This window comes from Alligator mississippiensis, chromosome 1 (genome assembly GCF_030867095.1).
Source record: "Alligator mississippiensis isolate rAllMis1 chromosome 1, rAllMis1, whole genome shotgun sequence".
Taxonomy (NCBI): Eukaryota; Metazoa; Chordata; order Crocodylia; family Alligatoridae; genus Alligator; species Alligator mississippiensis.
The window spans coordinates 181,525,547-181,543,682 of NC_081824.1; the positions used below are offsets into that span (position 1 = coordinate 181,525,547).

Here is an 18,136-nt window from a genome sequence, read left to right on the forward strand (position 1 = left end):
TAAAAGACATCTAGAAGAATTTTTGCTCAAAAATGGTTCATTATCAAGATGCAAGTGAGAGCTGAAACCAGTGAGCTTCATTGGTTTGATAAATTTGGAGTTTTCTTAGTCTTTATGTTGAAATGTCAAGGCAACCTCTTCTGAAAGCCTAGTGAAATCTAGAGTAATAAAACAAAATTTAGGATTTAAGAAAAATGTTGGATGAACAAATTTCAGGAATAATCTAAAGTGCAGCAGTCAGTGAGAATTGTTTTAGTTTAATCTGTTTTTTTCTTTCTTCCTCCTCCTACACACTAGGTCCTACAATCCCAGGTTCAAAGCCTCTACCATCTGTTTCTGACTGGAACAATTCAAATGCAGACAGCCTTGTTAGTCAAGTACCAGCCTCCATGTTAGCCAAAGGAAATGTGACCAATGAAGGGCAATGTGAGTTTTACTTGTCCCGTACAAAAGGGTTTTTTTTATTTTGTTTCTTACTCGCATTTGGTAATCTAAAAACTGTGGAGAAACTGTTAATGGCAAATGTTTCTTTTCTAGGCCTCAGCTCAAATTTTTAATTTGGTTTAGAATTTAGAGTTACTGTTTCAGTTGGTTGCTCATAGCTTTGTTGTAATAATCTACAAGGGTATGTGTGGGAAAAGAGGTGAAGAGTTTAAGACCTATAAGTCTGGATGGTGCTGTAGTAGAACATACTGGCTGCAAATATGCTGTTGCTTTGTTGACAGCTTATCACATTACTTTTTTTTCCCTTTTGGGTCTTGAGTAAGGCATTACAGGAAAGGACTTGCATATATAACATATACTTTTATAATATAACAGTGGTTAGGCAATGGATTTGTATGGAATGCTTTGGATAGCAATGAGCCTGCCTTGGGCAGGGGGTTGGAATGGATGACCTCCCAAGGTCCATTCCAGACCTACTTCTCTGATTCTGTGATTATTCTAATATTATAAAAGCCTTAATCTGTCTGTCTGTGTCTGTCTGTCCATAACACTTTATTCGTGCTCTGATTGGCTGACAAACAACCAATCAGAGTGCAAAGCAGCACTCGGACAAGTGGCAGTGCACCGCCATGATGGTGGGGACACAGGATGGGGGAGGGGGTGAGGCCAGTGCCTTGCTCCCTGGAGGCAGCAGCAACGGAGTGGATGAAACAGGGGGCGGGGCAGCACCACTGGACTCGCCCCCCCTGCCCTGCTCCCTGCGGGTGGCAATGATAGAGTAGAGGGGAAGGGGCAAAGTCACTGGAGCTGGCCTTGCGCCACCCCCACCCTGCTCCTTGCAGGCGCAGGAGGGGAGTGGGGTTGGAACGCTGTGGGGGGCTGAGGGCACCAGCGCTGGCCTCGGCCCGCCCCTTCCCTCTTCCGTTGTTGCTGCCTGCAGGGCTGATGTGGTGGCAGTGGGGGGAGGAGCGGGCCTGACCTGGGGGGGTCAGGGGGAGGAGTGGGCACACTGGCGGTGGCGATGGAGGGAGGGAAGGAGTGGGCCTGGGCCCAAGGCGGGGCCCGAGTTGGGTAAGAAGCTGGCCTGCTGCGGTGGTGGTAGGTGGGCCCGGTCCAACACAGCAGCAGATGGGGGAGGAGAGGAGCGAGTTCCCTCCTCACCCCCGTGTTGGTGCCGAGCCCACTCCTCCCATCCCCCCCCCCACCACTGCCAGGTCGGCTCGGGCCTGCTACTTCCCCCCTCTCCTACCAGGGCAGCCCCGTTTCTCCCCACCCTTGGGCCCGGTCCTCTCTCGCATTGGGCCTGCTCCTCCCCTCCCCCGGCTACTGCTGTGGGCAGGGGTGGGGAGTGGGCCCAGACCCCAAGCAGCAGGAGGAAAGTGGTGGGGGGAGCAGGCCCAGATGCGGGTGGGCGGCATGGGGCTCCATCCCCGCCTGCTCCCCCCCCCCTTTCATTCTTGATGGGCAGTTGGCTAGTGTGTGTGTGTGTGTGTGTGTGTGTGTATATATATATACACACACACACACACACTGGGGTGGATCCAGAGGGAGTGCACTGGTGCAGTTGCACTGACCTTTTAGATTGGACCAGGCTTGGAGCCTCTGGGGACTTTTTTTAAGGTCCCCTAAGCAGATAAGAAGCCTGCTCCCCTGCTGGTAGCTGCTTCTTTCCCTGCTGTGGGGGAAGGGAGGGTTCAAAGCTGCTCTTGCCCACTCCAGGTAGGCTGCATGGGGGATGGACTTAAAAACAGTGGCAGCAGCAGGTGGGATGGGCAGATGAATTCTCCCACCCTGCCCAGTCTCCCTGGAGCAGTCACAGGTAATGGGGACTCACCTTTTCCTTCCCATTGCTACCACTGTCCCTGTTCCCAGCTGAGCCCAGCCCCCATGCAGCCAGGCTGGAGCGGGCAGGAGTGGCTTTGAAACTTTCCCCATCCCTGAGAAAGCAGGGAAAGCAGCAGCTGCTGGCAGAGGAGTAGGGGAAGGGGAAGCGGGGTTCTTACCTGCTTTGGGGACCTTAGAGTCCACAGAGACTCCTTGGCCTGGTCCAATCTGAAAGGGTGGTGCAGCTGTACTGGTGCACCCCTGGGACAGTGGGGAAGGCAGCAGCTACAGTTGAGGGGGATCTGTCCTTGAGCATGGAAGGGAAGGGGGTATTCTTACCAGCTCTAGGAACATTAAAATGTCCCCAGAGGCCCCCATGGCCCATTTTGCTGCATTGGTGGGTTGCAGGGGAAGAGGCTCCCACAGCCCCCTTTACCAGATCTTGGATCCATCCTTGTATGTGCCTATGTACATGCATGTAAGAAGGGGGGATGTTGCTGCACAGAGCAGGTCTGTTTGTGTGTGTGTTTGGATCCCAAATGTCTCTCTTGATCCTGACGTTCCTTTCAGTTGGTGATGGAGAAACTCCACTGCGAGAAAAGGAGAAGAAGGTGCGTCCTTTCTCAATGTTTGACTCGGTTGATCAGTCTGCTGGTATATCAACCCTGGGCCCACTTAGGAAAAACCAGAGCAGTGAAGATCTCTTGCGCGATGCTCAGGTATGCAGAAAATGCTTAGTCCTTGCTTCTATACTTGACTTATTTAGATGGATTTCTTGGAATGCAGAAAAATTAGATAATGCAGATATACCTTTAAAGGAATCCACTAGTATCTCTGGGTCTTGCTTGAAGGGAATAGCCTGGATAAAAGAAAATGAGCAGGTAATTCTTGCAAGTGATACCAAGCCACTCTGTCTGAATATCTATGTATTGATTGTATATGTGTAGTTGTGCTACTGGCACCAGCCTCTCTGAACTCAGTATTAGTTTTAACTCGGCTAGTAGGCAGAGCATGTATTTTTAAATCAAACGTTTAGGTTTGTGCAGGTATGTTTAGAATCTATTAATGCTATTTGATAGCATCCTTCAGATCTTGAATAAGCTGCTACAGAATTTTCCTTGAAACTTTTGTTACGAGATGTAGGATGGTTGGGTGTGGAAAAACTGGAGAGATGCAACTAAATTTGAAAATGGGAAGGAATACAAAAGTTAAAGTAAGCTGCTTGTGTTTTGTATTTTAGTAAGCCTCCTATCTACCCTTGCAGCTATTGATGCCTTCATAACCTGCTTACATTAACAGGCTTTTCCACCTGCCCAGCATTCGAGACTGTTTGGTCTATTCAGGAGTTGTATGCAGGAAAGTTTTCATGAGCCTTTCTTGCGAATATCAATAGGCTTTAAACAGGACTGCAAAAGGGTTTGACCCTAGCTGACTTCCTGCCTCTGAGGCAGGGGGCTGGACTCGATAATCCTCCGGTGTCCCTTCTAGCCCTAATGTCTATGAAATCTATGAAGTAGTGAGGTATCTAGCTATTGTGCTATCCATAGAGCATTTCATTTCTTCCCACTAGATCCGATGAGACATACTTTGAACACACTTGCTGTCTACACTAAGCTGATGTCAGCTGTTGTCTGCTGTTTGCTGCCTGCTTCTGGTGTTCAGTTTTGCTACCAGAGCCCAAAGAGCAATCTGGGCAGGTACTAGCTTCTGAATGGACCACAGCAGTTAGCTGGAGATGTAGGATTGTCTCCCTGTACCTGATGCAGGCTGCCAGGTGGTGGCAAAAGCCTTACTCTGCAGAGGTACAATAAGTCTTCTGGAAGAGTGGAGGGTTCTGTCGCTGCGGAAGGGCTTGGCATATGAGCACACTTCCAGTTTTCCTGGCAGAACTGGAGTTCTGCTGGAAACACTTTTTAGTGCAGACTGCACTGCTGCTTGATCAGGATTTTTGTTAACTTGGCTGCTTTTTTGTTGTTTTTCAGACTCCCAATAAGAATGTGACAAAAGTACCACCGCCTGTTCCCACTAAACCAAAGCAGATCAACTTGCCTTACTTTGGTCAAACCAGTCAGCTGCCGCCTTCAGAGACTAAGCCTGATGGAAATCCACAGAAGCTGCCTTTGGCTGTTGTATCCATGGGGAACAAACCGAAACCACCAGCACAGCAGCCACCACATTCTTCTCAGCAGATCCAGCAGAGAATCTCTGTGCCCCCAAGTGGACCCTCCACTAGCCAGGACCAAATTCTTTCCTCATCTAAACAGGAGAGCCCACCTGCAGCAGCTGTGAGACCATTCACCCCTCAGCCATCCAAAGAGACCCCCCTTCAACCCTTTCGAAAGCCACAGATTGTTGCTGCAAGTTCTATATACAGCATGTATACACAGCAGCAGACTCCTGGGAAGAACTTCCAGCAGGCAGTGCAGAGTGCCTTGACCAGGGCACAGACCAGAGCATCGCACTTTCCTAGTGGTAAGGAAGAGGTTGTATTTCACTTTTGTCTGAAATAAATATAGCATGTCCTGTGAGAACTGTAGCGTGCATATAGCCGTCCTTGGGGAGTCAAGTTTGTTATAATTGTAAGTAGTAGACATAAGATGTAGAAGGCTACAGTGCTATATCAAAAAAAGAATTTATTAAGTGCACAGCATTGATACTTCTTAAAAAAAAAAAAAGCCAGTTAGATGTGTAATAAAAATCTGAATTTGTCCTTTTCTCGTGGCCTCTAAAACAATCCTTCTGTGTTCAAGTGCAAGCATTATCTTACAACTATTGGATAAGACTAGTTTTTGGCAGGTCCAAGTGGATACAATTACTCTGTCTCCTTCCTGCAGTAGATAGATCGGGTCACATTTCTGTTTGGTTTGTTGACCAGATATTTACCGCTTTCTTTCTCTGAATTGCTCACTAGTGTATGGCAAGCCTGTGATGGCTGGACCTGGTGCACAAAATCAGCTACAGCAGACTGAGAACATCTATTCAGCCAGCCAGGGCAAGCCAGGCAGTCCAGAGCCTGAAACTGAGACAACATCTGCTGCTCTTGAGAACCACGAAACGGAAAGAATTCCCCGCCCACTCAGCCCCACCAAACTGCTGCCCTTCTTGTCCAACCCTTACCGAAATCAGAGTGATGCTGACTTGGAGGCCCTGAGGAAGAAGCTATCTAATGCACCAAGGCCACTGAAGAAGCGTAGCTCCATTACTGAGCCAGAAGGTCCAAATGGGCCTAATATTCAGAAGCTTTTGTATCAGAGAACTACTCTGGCTGCCATGGAGACCATCTGTACCCCATCACACCCTTCTAAGCAAACCACAGTTGTGGTTAGTCCTGAAAGCCCAACGGAAATCCAGAACCCTTATCTAAGCATAGAATTGGAGAAAGAAGCGGTTCCTTCCACACCTGAACCAGTCAGTATTGAGGAAACAGAAAACAAGAGCATAGATCAGAATGAGGTGGCTGTGCCTTCAGCCAGCCTTGATGCCCTGTCCGAGGGAGTGTTGGACAGCAATGCACTTGTGCAACCAGAAATGGAAGAACCCAGTGTAGAGGCATCACTGCCTCTAGAAATATACATGGAGGAATATCCTCCATACCCACCACCGCCTTACCCGTCTGGAGAGCCAGAGGGATTGGGGGAGGACCCATTCAGTATGCAACCCCCTGAAGTTACTGGCCAGTTTGCCTTGCCTCCTGTAAGTATCAGAACCTGTCAGTAGCCTGAGACTTGATTATGTTTTGGTTTTCCCAATTGAATGTATACCTCTAGCTACATACTGGCCTATAGAGATTTCCTGTCAGTACAATAGAGTAGTTGCTTAACAAGCTAGAGGCACTTCTCTGTAGATGTCCTACTGCTATTCTGTTTTTTTGTGAAACTACTGTGGTTGAGTTCCATGGAACAGGGCAGAGCAAATCTGTAGTAACGTCTTGTTACAGTTTATAGAAAGGCCTCTTTCAGCCTGAGCCTTATTTCCCCCATGTTGATCAAGCCTAATTTCTTCCTGAGGTAACAAAATTCGATTTAGAAATGGGCAATGCTTTTTTGAAATCCCTATTTACATTGTTGATAGTAGATGAAGACTTAATATTCTTAGTCCTGAATTATATTGCGTATTCATCATGCACTATCCAAGCAACTTTGTGTGTCAATCCACTCTTTTTCAGTTGAGTAACTTATTTTAAAATGGCCATCAACTACTCGCATTAATTTTACTGAAATATGTAATTGTTTGATTCTCTGCAACTTGAATTCTACGTAGCGGCCCCCCATCAGTGTTAACTTAAATCAAGATGGAGACTGTTTGGTGTACTGGGCCACTTAAAGTGCAAAAATAAACTGAAATGAAGCGAGATGACAAAACATAACATCCAAGCACTGTTTTAGAACAGAAATATTTGACTGTTTTCAGTCTCTTAAAGCTTCTGTGGGACCTGTGCACAGACCTTGTCTGTGTCATAAGTGTGAATATTTCAAATCATTTTAATGCAGAGGACCCAACAGTTTTCACTAAGGTTCATTTTCTCCCCCTCCCCCCATCCCCATCTTTTGGGTTTTTGTGGCATCTCACTTACGCTTTCTCACTTTGTTTAAAATGAAAGAAAATTCAAAAACTTGCAAATGTGAAGAATTTTAACAGTCCAGACTTACCAGATATTAATTAAGTACTTGGTTCAGTTTGTTTTATATTGGAGTCTTTTTTTAACATACCTTGCAAACTTCTCTGTTTCAGGACTAATTTGAGAATGATGTGGAAAGAGGAAAAAAGCTTTGTCTGTATTGGGATGATTGGGTAGTTGGGCAAGCTATTTACTTACATAAAAGTCCAGACCCATTGTAGTAATTTAGTTTGGAATAGTAATATCTGTTTACTTGCAGATCACGGGTTTGTTGTCTTTGCTGTTTGTTGAATATTTTGCCTTTATTTTCAAAAGAGCTGAGGTCAACTTGACTCATTTCTGTTTATATCAGTTGCACTGACATCTGTCAGACATTTGCATAGCCTTATAAATGGTGTTTTTTCCTGCTGCATAGCCAGCTGGGGATATCACTGTTTTAATATATACATATTCTCTGTAATAGAGCTGGGTTTAGACTGCTTGAAGAGTCAGAATTAAACTTCCAACATTGCTGTGTAAATGTTAGGGCACGACCAGACTTAGTCCTACAGATTTTCTTTAAAATTTTCTAGAAGTTACCCAAGAAACTAGGTTCCAAAACTCCTGTTCCTGCTAAGAAATGTCTTATGTTTTATTCAAAGCCAGGAAGACCCTAACTCGTATCTGGTATTAATGTGTTTTACGGCATCATCATTTCTTCTCCTCCTGGTCAGTGAGAGAGCTGTTGAAGAAATAATGATAACATACTTTGACTGTAAAAGCTGGAATTTTGTTTAGTCTTGTTAACATTTATATCTAATGTGTGTATGTTTTTGGTTAGGACCATGGGAATTTTCTTGAGTAGGTGAGACCACCAGTCAAGTATCTAGTCTATGCAGTGACCTCAGTGCCTAATATTTCAGAGGGAAGCAAAATCCCCCGGGAAGTGTACAGTATGGCACAGTGAAGTGGCGGGGAGGGGTCTTGTGGGAAATTTAGTTACATCTTGTAAAAGCCTCCGTCAAAAGTACGTCGCATCATTCTTGGTGCATCAGCTTTGTGTTCTTGCCCTACTTAGATGTGAATTCCTACAAAACCTGTTTTGTTTTCCCAGGGGAAGAGGACAAACTTGCGTAAAACTGGCTCTGACAGGATTGCTCATGGAATGAGAGTGAAATTCAACCCTCTTGCATTGCTCTTAGATTCATCCCTAGAGGGAGAATTCGACCTTGTACAGAGGATCATTTATGAGGTACAGATATTATGTTATAAGAGATGGTATGAAACAAAGTTTAAATAGGCAAAAATATAGCTAGGGAACCTTAAGTTCTTTGACAGTGTATTTTGAGGAGATGCCTAGAGATCTCCCATAGACCGTGAGCCAGTTCAGATAGTAATACATCCACTGTGTTGATGCTGGATATTCCTTGGCAAATCCAGTGTTTGGAATAATGTTGTCATGGTGTATTAGCATTCCTTGGTCTCTTCCTTTTGCCAGTATCTGTTATGCATCAAGTGACTTTTTAACACACAAGGAAGAACCACCTGTTGTTGTTGAAAACAAAATTCCCATATAAAACAAGTTCTGATCTGTTTGACAATGCTGCTTTGTTATAATGTCCAGCTAATTTAGTAAAGATTTGTCTTTTCAGTGTGTCAGAATTTAACAATGAGCATGTCAAAGCATGTGAGAGGTTTCCATTGTGTTTATGGTTCATATACATAGCGTCTAAAAGCTGATAACTCTTACAGATGCTCTGCCCTGCCTGCAGAATAAATCAATAGCACATCTATTTTTGCACTCTGACACCTGGTTAGCTGGCAAAACTGTAAATATGGAATGTGAACAGCTTCTTTTTTTTCCTGTCTTATAGGTTGAAGATCCTAGCATGCCCAATGATGAAGGAATTACAGCACTTCACAATGCTGTGTGTGCTGGTCACACAGAAATAGTGAAGTTCTTGGTGCAGTTTGGAGTGAATGTAAATGCTGCAGATAGTGATGGATGGTAAGATGGTTTCTAGTTTGCTTTTAATGTGGTGTCAGTATAAAATTTTTCTGTCAAACAGTGTTTCTGTCTGGGCTTTCCTGAATTAATTTGGTGGGAAGTGTCCGTGTTTGACTATCTGGTTTAGCTTTGTGTCTGGCAAGAACTAGATGCATTCCTTTCATTGAGCTCCCAGCTCTGGGGGGGAGGGACTTGGACTGCTGCAGTAGCAGGGTGGTCTTAATGGGAAAATGCAACTTTAGCATTGGTCTCACTCTTATCTAAAGAAAGATACTGCAAGACTAGTGACCTTTTCCTGCTTGTGGGCCCTCTTAAGCATAAACAATTCTCGGTGAGGTATCAAGTAAAATTACATAGAGAGGTGAAAACATGGCAAATTTGTACTTGTATTATTGTTTGAAAACATGTATCGAGCCCTACTGGGTGGGGAGGGTTGTGCCAATCATTGATCAAAAGACACCTTTAGGCTAGGTACAGACAGTCAAAAAGCCTGAGGCTGAATTGGTTCAGTCTTTGCAGGTTAGTCTAAGATGCAGAGATTAAACTGAAACAGAGGTGAACAGACATTTACGTTTGGTTCAGGACATGCAGTCACATGCCTGCAATGGCTCAGGGCAGAAGCTGAGGAGTGCTAGAGCGCGGCTCTCTGGAACATAGGTAGCCTGGGCTGTGTTCACTGATGCTTCCTGCTGCCTCTGAGGTCTCTGGGATTTGCAGTCCAAAATCACAGCAGCAGGACTCTGCGGAGTTACTTATCACTTTCTCTTCCTGCTTCCAGTTGCTTCTGGGATTTGTAGCCCACAGTCTCATCCAGTAGTAAGTTTGACCAGGGGAAAGGGTGTTTAACCCCCCTCCCTGGCCCCAGCCAAGGTTTGCCCTAGGGGGCTGTCTTCCCCCAGGCAGACAGGGCTGCATCCCCAGCTGGGCTTGCCCCCCCCCCCCCCTTTGTCAGCCAGTCCTCACTGCTCCAGCTACGGACCAGAGGGGCGGGGCCAGCCCTGCTCTCTGGAGCAGACAACACAGCTCAGCCCAGGGCTGCAAAGTATGCTGGGATGCTGGGGGACTGATTTAACTTGAACCAGGAAGGGGTCTGGGACAGAAGTTTCATAACAGACTTAAACTGGTTTGACCCAAATCAGATACTACATTCAACTAGGCTTATCTTAAATCAGTTTTAGCCATTTTGAAACTAGTGTATGTGCACTGAGCTTCTGTTCTGTTACAGGTTTAAACCAGTTTCTGATCACTTAAACTTCTGTCCATAGACTTAGTGTATTTGAGATGCTAACTAGTGAGGTTGCCTATTGGGAAGGGTCTAACTTACCAGCATGTGCCTGCTGAATTGATGAATGCCTCCATGGATAAACAATTACTGACAGGCTCCTCTCTGGTGCCTTTTGGCTCTAATGTTGTTTGGGAATGAATTATTGAGGGCAGGAAAGTTTTTTTGCCAAGTTTGTGCTGAGATAGGGCAATCCTGGAGAATCCCTGCACTTTTGAATTAAACCTAGTGTGTTTGAAAACCACTTATCTCTTGTGATTGAGTATATGAGGGACTTGTTAGCTTATTCTGTTATGTTAATTCTGGGCCTTGGTTTTGCAAATTCTTCTCAGTCCCTTGTCCTCTATTTAGTTTAAGAAGCTTTCCTTCTAATAGGCATAGAATAGTTCTTAAAGGGGGAATTGCATCTAAAGGTTGCTAGGTGCAGAACCCTAAGAAGGCTTTCTTGTTATGTCCCTGTACATCTGATTATATCGGAGGTGCCTGCAACCCATGCAGGCAAATCAGATGGCATGAAATAGAATCAGCAGAACCAGCTGCAGGTAAGTACTTACAGATTCTGTTGTGTAGATAAGTCAGCCCCAGTGCTGGTTGTCTGTGTCCTTCAGTCCTGAATTCAGACAGATTATCTTAATAAGGCTTAACTTGCCCTAGTAAGCATTCCTGTAATTTGACCGATTGGGGAAACAGAAGCATGATTAGTAATTAGATTTTCATGCTGGCCTCTCTGGTCACTGGCAGGTTGGGTGTGTCTCAGCTGCTTGGAAATTGGTGTTGTCTGGGAAATGCAACTGCTGTTAGTACTAGGAGTTAAATTGTCTCATTGGAGGTATATGTTGGGGGTCTCTACCCATGCAGTCTGCTCCAAGGAGTCAGTAAGCCTGACTCAGCAACATGTGTGAAGATGTCTTGGGCTTCACTACCAGTCTTCTCTCTTATTTGCAGGACACCCTTACATTGTGCAGCATCTTGCAATAATGTCCAGGTATGCAAATTCCTTGTGGAGTCGGGTGCTGCTGTGTTTGCCATGACCTACAGTGACATGCAGACGGCAGCAGACAAATGTGAAGAGATGGAAGAAGGCTACACCCAGTGCTCCCAATTTCTGTATGGTAGGCAATAAGTGTTTGAGTTCTGAAGAGTATCAGCTGCCCCTTTTTGGCCTCTTCAGAGGTCAGTTACTAGATTGCTGCTCTGCTGAAAGGACCAAAGTAGTAAATTGATCATAGGGCACGTTAGTTGATTTGAGATGCTAACCAGTGAATTTTGCCCATTGGATGGCTGTCTAATAACCAACATGTGCCCACTGAAGTGATGTATTCCACTGTATGGACACACACTTGCTGACAAGCTCCTGTGTGGTGCCTTTCAGCTCTAATATCAACTAGGAATGAATAATTAAGAGCAAGAGAGTTTTACTGCCAAGTTTTCGGCTCAGTTGGAGATTTGTGCTGTAAATTTGGCATTTCCGTAGCTTTTTATGTATTCTGCCTGCTGTTACATAATTTAAGTGCAGGACTGTTTTCTGCCTTGTTCAGCTACTGAAGGGATAGCTGTTTGTTTAAAAACTGCTCTTGCCATAAATATGCATGTTCTTCGATTACCTGATACTGGGGATGTAAGAAATTCAGCGTGTTTCAGGGGAAAAAAGTATATACATACCGGAATAAGTCTTGTTCACCTGTGTAAGTGCCTAGATGATGTCAGTGGTGGATATTGTGAACACCTACAGTACTGTACATTTTAAATTATGCCACTTGCTTTCTTAGGAACAAGAATCAGCACTGTTGATCAGTATGTCTCTGTTACTAGTGAGTAAAGCAGGGATAGATATAGATATATAATTATTTATTTTTATTTTATTTTTTAAAGACACTTGTCTCAGGCAGTGGGTGTCCAGATATGGAACTTGTTCAGGTGTCTTTATTTTATTGAAAGATAGGATTACTAACCAAGGTATTACATGATGCCCAATATAAAGGTTTCCTTTTGAAAGGAAGACATTATTTTACTGGAATCTAAACCTAAACACCTAGTTTAGGTGTTTTCAGACAAGCCTCAGGATAACCATTGGATGGCTGTCAGGTTTTAGTGACAGCTAGATTGAGATTGGCCCTTTGATCAAGAGCTTGAGTGGTCCTTAAGAATACGAAGCCTGACTTTATTTTGCGAGTTTCAAAACCTATTAACAGCACTGTTTCTGGAATCCAGAAGTGGTTGGAGGTTTCTTGAAGAAGCAGCTCTAGGTCCTGATACCAGAGAGATAGTTTGGAACGCTTTCCTCTCAATTTGCCTGTACTGCTAATCTTAAATGGATGTTGATTTGAAGTGCTTCCATAGTTTGGTATGCAGTGGCCAGAACCTGCTAGTCAACTGGGTTGGCCTGCTTGGTGCTGGGCAGCAGCAGAACAGATAATAATGCATAGTCCTGGCTATTATTCACCAATCCCTTTTAGTGTCAATGAACAGACAATCCTTGTAACAGCAGCTGCAGCAAATCTAGCCAAATTTAAATTAATCCATGCAGAGGACAAGATGCTTGCAGCAGAACTATGGTATTACTTAGCATGTAATCTCATCCACTCTAAGATCTGATGGCTTTTGTTTTATGAGAGATTACTTGATTGGAGCAAGCTGGTGGGGGGTGGGGGGTGGCATTTAGACAAAATCATGTCTATTACATGTAACTTTGTCTCCTCTGCTGTTTTGTTTCATTATCTTGCCTTCCTCCCCCATTCAGCTGCTTCTCCTGTTAAAGCCTTTGGTTGATCCTAATTGTTTGCAATTTTTTGCTATACAATGTAATTAAGGTTACTGAGGCAGAGAGTCACTTCACTACCCAATGAAATAGATGGTGAAAGTGAGGGCATTAGGCTGAACACAAATCTCGGCCCATCAGAGGTAGAAAGGAATCCTGTACAAATACCTGCTCAGATCAAAATGGAGATGGTAGAGGAGCTCTCATGCCCATAGTCTGCCAGTAATCCCTGCCCATGCATACATGCAGGCTGTGTTGCATTGGTGTCCCAAGGGGTTTGTTTGTTTGCTTCTGCTGCGTGGAGGTGCCAGCGCTATGTCTCAGTGTCCCTGGAGCCATTCACACACTATGCACATGGTGCTCCCAGTTGAAATCTGCCCTTTGCTGTCTGGTTGAATTCCCTAAAAACTGTACACCCCTTCAGTCATTTGTGTTCAGGCTTCTCCAATCCTTTTTGGTTCTTCACTGGGTGACCATGAAGTCCTTTGTCTAAGGACAGCCAGTTGTTCTTGCTCCTGTTCCACATGCTTCTCATCCTTTCCTAACATCCTGGTTCTTCTCCAGTCAGCTTTGCTTTTGCAGGTTGCTGTGGGGAGACCCACACAGCTACCCAAGTCCCTAGTTCCTCTGACCTGTACTCCAGCTGCTAAATAAAGTCAGCACAGGTCCTTGCTCTTACTGGTTGCATGATCTCTCTCTTGGCAGGTGTGTGACCAGTCCTGCCTGGTGGAGCCTTGATACCTAGAATGCCATTTTCTTTTTTTTAAAGAACCAAGAGCCTTATTGGGCACGTTATTTAAACTCAGCTGACGAAAGTAATGATTTTTTACATAAGCCATAAGATGATGGTTATGCATTTCCCATGCACTGTAGATCTGTCAGCCCACCTCCCTGAAAGCCTGCATAACTTGCATTGTTTGGCATTCTGATTCTTCTCAATGTGGAAAGTTTGTTCCTGTAACTGAACGAAGAAGTCCTGTTCCAAAGACACTGGCATTCATGTTAAGCAGTGCTGATTAGCTGTATGAAAGCAGGGAACAAATCAACACTGTCAGGATGTCAGCTCTCACCACAAGCTTTTCTCCAAACCAGAAAATGCTGAATTGTCTACCATCACAGCATAGCTGCTACATTTACCACAAATGCTTTTGTTTCCTTCCTTTTGTTGCTAAGGATGAGTTGTGTATACTTTCCATCTCCTCTCTCCCTAGAAGGGAGAAGAGAGCTAAGCTTTGTCATTTGATATAGAATATTGTATTTACTTGAATCCAAGATGAGGCTTTCCCCCCCTCTATTCTGCCTGGGGTGGGGAAAAGTACCTCATCTTGGATTTTAGAAAGGTGGGAGGAGGAGGTTGGAGTCAGTCACTTGCCTACCAACTCTGCTCTGTGCTATCTCTCCCTATCCCCACCCCTATCTCTCCCTTTAATCCTTGCCCCAAGTCAGCTCCAGCTTAGGCCCCTCTTTGGCCCAGGGCATGGAGCACATGCCCTGGTCCCCTCCCGGCCAGGAAGCGGTGCCGTGAGAGTCAGGGTGCCAAGACCACCACAACTGCTGCTGCCTGGCTGGGTTGGGGCCAGAGTTGGTATGTGCTGTGTCGTGGGCTGGAGCAGGGCTACAGCTAAAGCCACAGCTCGTGGCAAGTGGAAGCACTAGGAGGAAAAGGCACTGAAGAGTGGGGGACAGGAAGCAGGGAGACCAAGTGGCAGAGAGAGCAGAAGCACATGGTATGAGGGTCAGGCTGCTTGACCTCCCTATCAATGCTTGCCCCTCTACCACTGCTTTCCCTGCAAGAGCAGTGTTGCGGGGTGGGCTGGTGGGAAGGAATTTAAGATGATCCTCCAATAATCAGATTATATACATGGAAAATTATAACACAATTCTAGTTTTTCTATGTATAGAATCAAATTACGGGGGGGGGGGTGTAATCCCAAGTCATTTGATTCGGGTAAATATGGGAACTAAGTAAGAAGTCTTTGTAACCAGTATTTTGTTAACTCTAACTCCAAATTAACCTGCCTGCTTTTGGGCTGTAGTGCGGAAGCACGGGAACATGTGAGAAGGGAGCTTTTGAAAACAGCACTTTCAATGCACTAATTCTCCTAGATGCAAACACTAAATAATTATCACAGATTTGTTCAACATATGATGGGGAGGTAATTTAACTGACTTGTTTTTCTAAATCAAGATGAAATTAGTACAGATTTAGGAATGTGTGTTTGTGACGAACAAAACCAGGAGTTTCTTAAAGGTTAAGGTGTGGGTGGAGGTGACCTGTGTCTGGCAGAGGTTGGAGTGTGGGCCTTAATCAGGTGATTGATCTATTCTTGGTTTTGAAATTAATTGGTACTGTTAATGCACTTAATCTCTCCACTCATTAGTTTCCCCATCTGTCTAATGAACATGGTAGCACTTGCTTACTGTAAATGCCACCTTCACTTTTCTGTTGCTGAATAAAAGCTTTGCTGTTGTACATAAAGTTAATAAACTACTGTCTAGAAATGGTAGTCAGTGTTTCTTTGTGTCCCCTGGCTGTAGAAAACCAGTGTAGAAGTATTTTTCTTTTTGCACCTATGAATAATTAGCAGCCTTTTAATGACAGGGATTTTATGGTAGGCCTGTAACTTGGGCTGTCCTACTGTTTCATTACAGATCCTCATGTACAGTGCAAGTAGGAGACTGGAATGTGAGATCACGGCTGTGATTCTGGTAGTAACTTTGAGGAATGCTTGTAGTGTTTCCTGATGAATGGATGGTTGACTTGATCTGAATCATAATTTTTCTCGTGCATTTTCCAAGTGATACTGCAGTCCAGTTTTTAGATTGAGCTGCTTTTTCTCATTAATGCTTTAGGTGTGCAGGAGAAAATGGGGATAATGAACAAAGGGGTGATCTATGCCCTCTGGGATTATGAAGCTGAGAATAACGATGAGCTGTCCATGAAAGAAGGAGACTGCATGACTGTTTTGCGCCGGGAAGATGAAGATGAAATTGAGTGGTGGTGGGCACGGCTAAATGACAAGGAAGGATACGTACCACGCAACCTGCTGGGGGTGAGTTTCTCTTGATACCTATTCACTGCAATGACCACTGACTTGTAACCAACCAGTGTTATCTAGAAGTGAGACCTGGAAGCACAGCCAGATGCAGATCTGACCTTTGTGTTCAGGTTATTTAGTGTCTGGTCCTATGACAGTTACCATGGTGAGCTCTCAGCCTTCCTGCCTCTCCTTCGGGTGGTCATGCATATGGCATCATGCTTTCTAATTCTGTGCTTGGCTGTTTCAGAGGGCAGCGTCCTACAGAACACAACTGTTGTCCCATGCTGGGGGCAGGAGAGAGGGGACAGAGATCATACTGTCATAGCTAAACCTGTACAGATTCTTATTGCCCTGCTCTAGTAACTTAGTGTTACTAACGTCAGTAAGCTATTTTGGCCAGAAGGTGAAGAAGCCTCCATAACCTATGCCATGATTCACATGTGAAGTCTGACAGCATGTGGTCTGATAAATATTGTTCTAGTAAGAAACTGGCAGATTGGTGCGTTAGTAATGTTAATCCTGAGAAATGGCGCACACCATGCTCCATATGGTGCACATTTGGGGAATAGGCAAATCTTTTTTTGTAGTTCTCTGCTGGTGTAGTAGTTGCCCTAGTTTATAGCCTATAAAATAAATGCACATTAGCAGCAGTGGTTTGTCCTTTCCTGCATCCCACCCCAATCTTCTGCTTATCTTTAAAACACTGGTTTATTGGAGGAACAGTTTTTTAAACACTTCTTTCTCTCTCCAAGCTCCTAAAAAGTCTCAAAAGTCTTCCCCTTTAAGCTTTTTATACATGCCCTATATCTTTGTTCCAAGTGATAATCCTTCAGCATTAGCAGAACCACTTAGCTGCTCTCAATTTTAGCTGATTGATATTTGATGCTTCAGAGACTGTACCCCCTCCCACATGTAGATAATCCATACTGGTAACTTAGCTTCAGTTCCCAGGGCTAGTCTCTCAAATGCTGGAGTTGAGGGCTGGAGTCCTGTGCCTTGTAGAATGGGTCAGCTCGTAATGTTATACATTCAGTTTTTCAGAATATGCCTCCCCTGCTTAGCCAAATATTTGTCAAGCAGCATTCTCGTCTGGGAAGCTCCGTGCTTTGTTTGATGGGTAGCAGCAGGCCTTTAAAATGGGCAAGAGGAGTACTCATGTTGGGGGCAGAGGAAGGACTTAATTCCAGCTACTAATGCAGTTTTAAAGTTGACCAAAATGATTTTCCTCAGGGGGTTCTGTTGGGGTGGGAAGTATTTTGGGGAATGGCCTTGTGGCAGAAGTTTCCTCCAGCTGCACAAAGGTCCAGGCAGCAGTCTAGAGACAGCCTCCTCTTTGCGGGGGGACCAAAGGTGCTGCTGTTCTCATGGCTTCAGGTGATGACAATAAAGGAAGGAGGCCTGTTCTTTCCTCAGAGTCCATATGCTCAGCAGGGTGAAACTGAACAATGCTGTCTTGCCTTGCTGTGCCCGGAGTAGCAGTGGATTTCAGTGGAAGCACGGAAACAGTGCTGGGCTTGGGAAAGCCACTCTACATGCACCAGCACACATTCCTAAATTTGTATTATGGTGTGTGCTGAGCTGTGGGGATGAAACCAGCACGCTGAGGAAATGGCTCAGCTAAGGACTGTCCTCCTTCTGGCAGCATTTGGAGGAGGGATCAGAAACAGAGACATCCTGTTTCTTCCATGCTGTTGGATCATTCTGCCAGTGTGAAGTGTATACATACAGCTTCTTCCCTCCTCCCTCCCCCCCCGACCCTGACCCCCACGCTCCACAGGAATGTAGGCGTGAGAACGAGAGACTTCTGCTCTTTTGTGCTAACAACCTAAAAGGCAATGCAACCCTGACAGATTACTTACCTTGGGCCTAACACTTCTGCTAAGCACACTATCAGGAAGTGAAGGCGTTAGTTTTGTGAGCTGTTAAATATTCAGTCTCCAATTCTTACTTGTCCTGGATTCCCTCTATGGGGGGTGTTTGCTTGGGACTTCCAATCTTGTGTAGTCTCTGAGCACCCCCTAAAGCCATCCCAGGCATGGCTTCTTGAGTAAGGGGATATCCTGACTCCATCCTATTCTGAGTCTTTTGGTCTCCGACACTTCATGGTTTCCTGCAGTCCTGTCTTGGGGAGCTAGTACCCAGTTCTGCTTCTGATACGCACTTCACCTCTTGAAGGGGAAAA

General features: G+C 45.0%; 1 protein-coding gene across 2 annotated transcripts in view; it reads left to right on the forward strand.

Annotated features, from left to right (window-relative positions):
- Positions 1-18,136, forward strand: part of TP53BP2 (tumor protein p53 binding protein 2) — a 70,363-nt gene that overhangs the window by 48,338 nt on the left and 3,889 nt on the right. For both annotated transcript variants that reach the window (XM_019483129.2, XM_014598045.3), the window contains exons 10-17: positions 298-426; positions 2,839-2,987; positions 4,251-4,740; positions 5,180-5,961; positions 7,980-8,117; positions 8,740-8,873; positions 11,101-11,267; positions 15,767-15,966. In XM_019483129.2, coding sequence (XP_019338674.1) covers positions 298-426; positions 2,839-2,987; positions 4,251-4,740; positions 5,180-5,961; positions 7,980-8,117; positions 8,740-8,873; positions 11,101-11,267; positions 15,767-15,966 — 2,189 coding nt within the window. The remainder of the gene's footprint in view (positions 1-297; positions 427-2,838; positions 2,988-4,250; positions 4,741-5,179; positions 5,962-7,979; positions 8,118-8,739; positions 8,874-11,100; positions 11,268-15,766; positions 15,967-18,136) is intronic.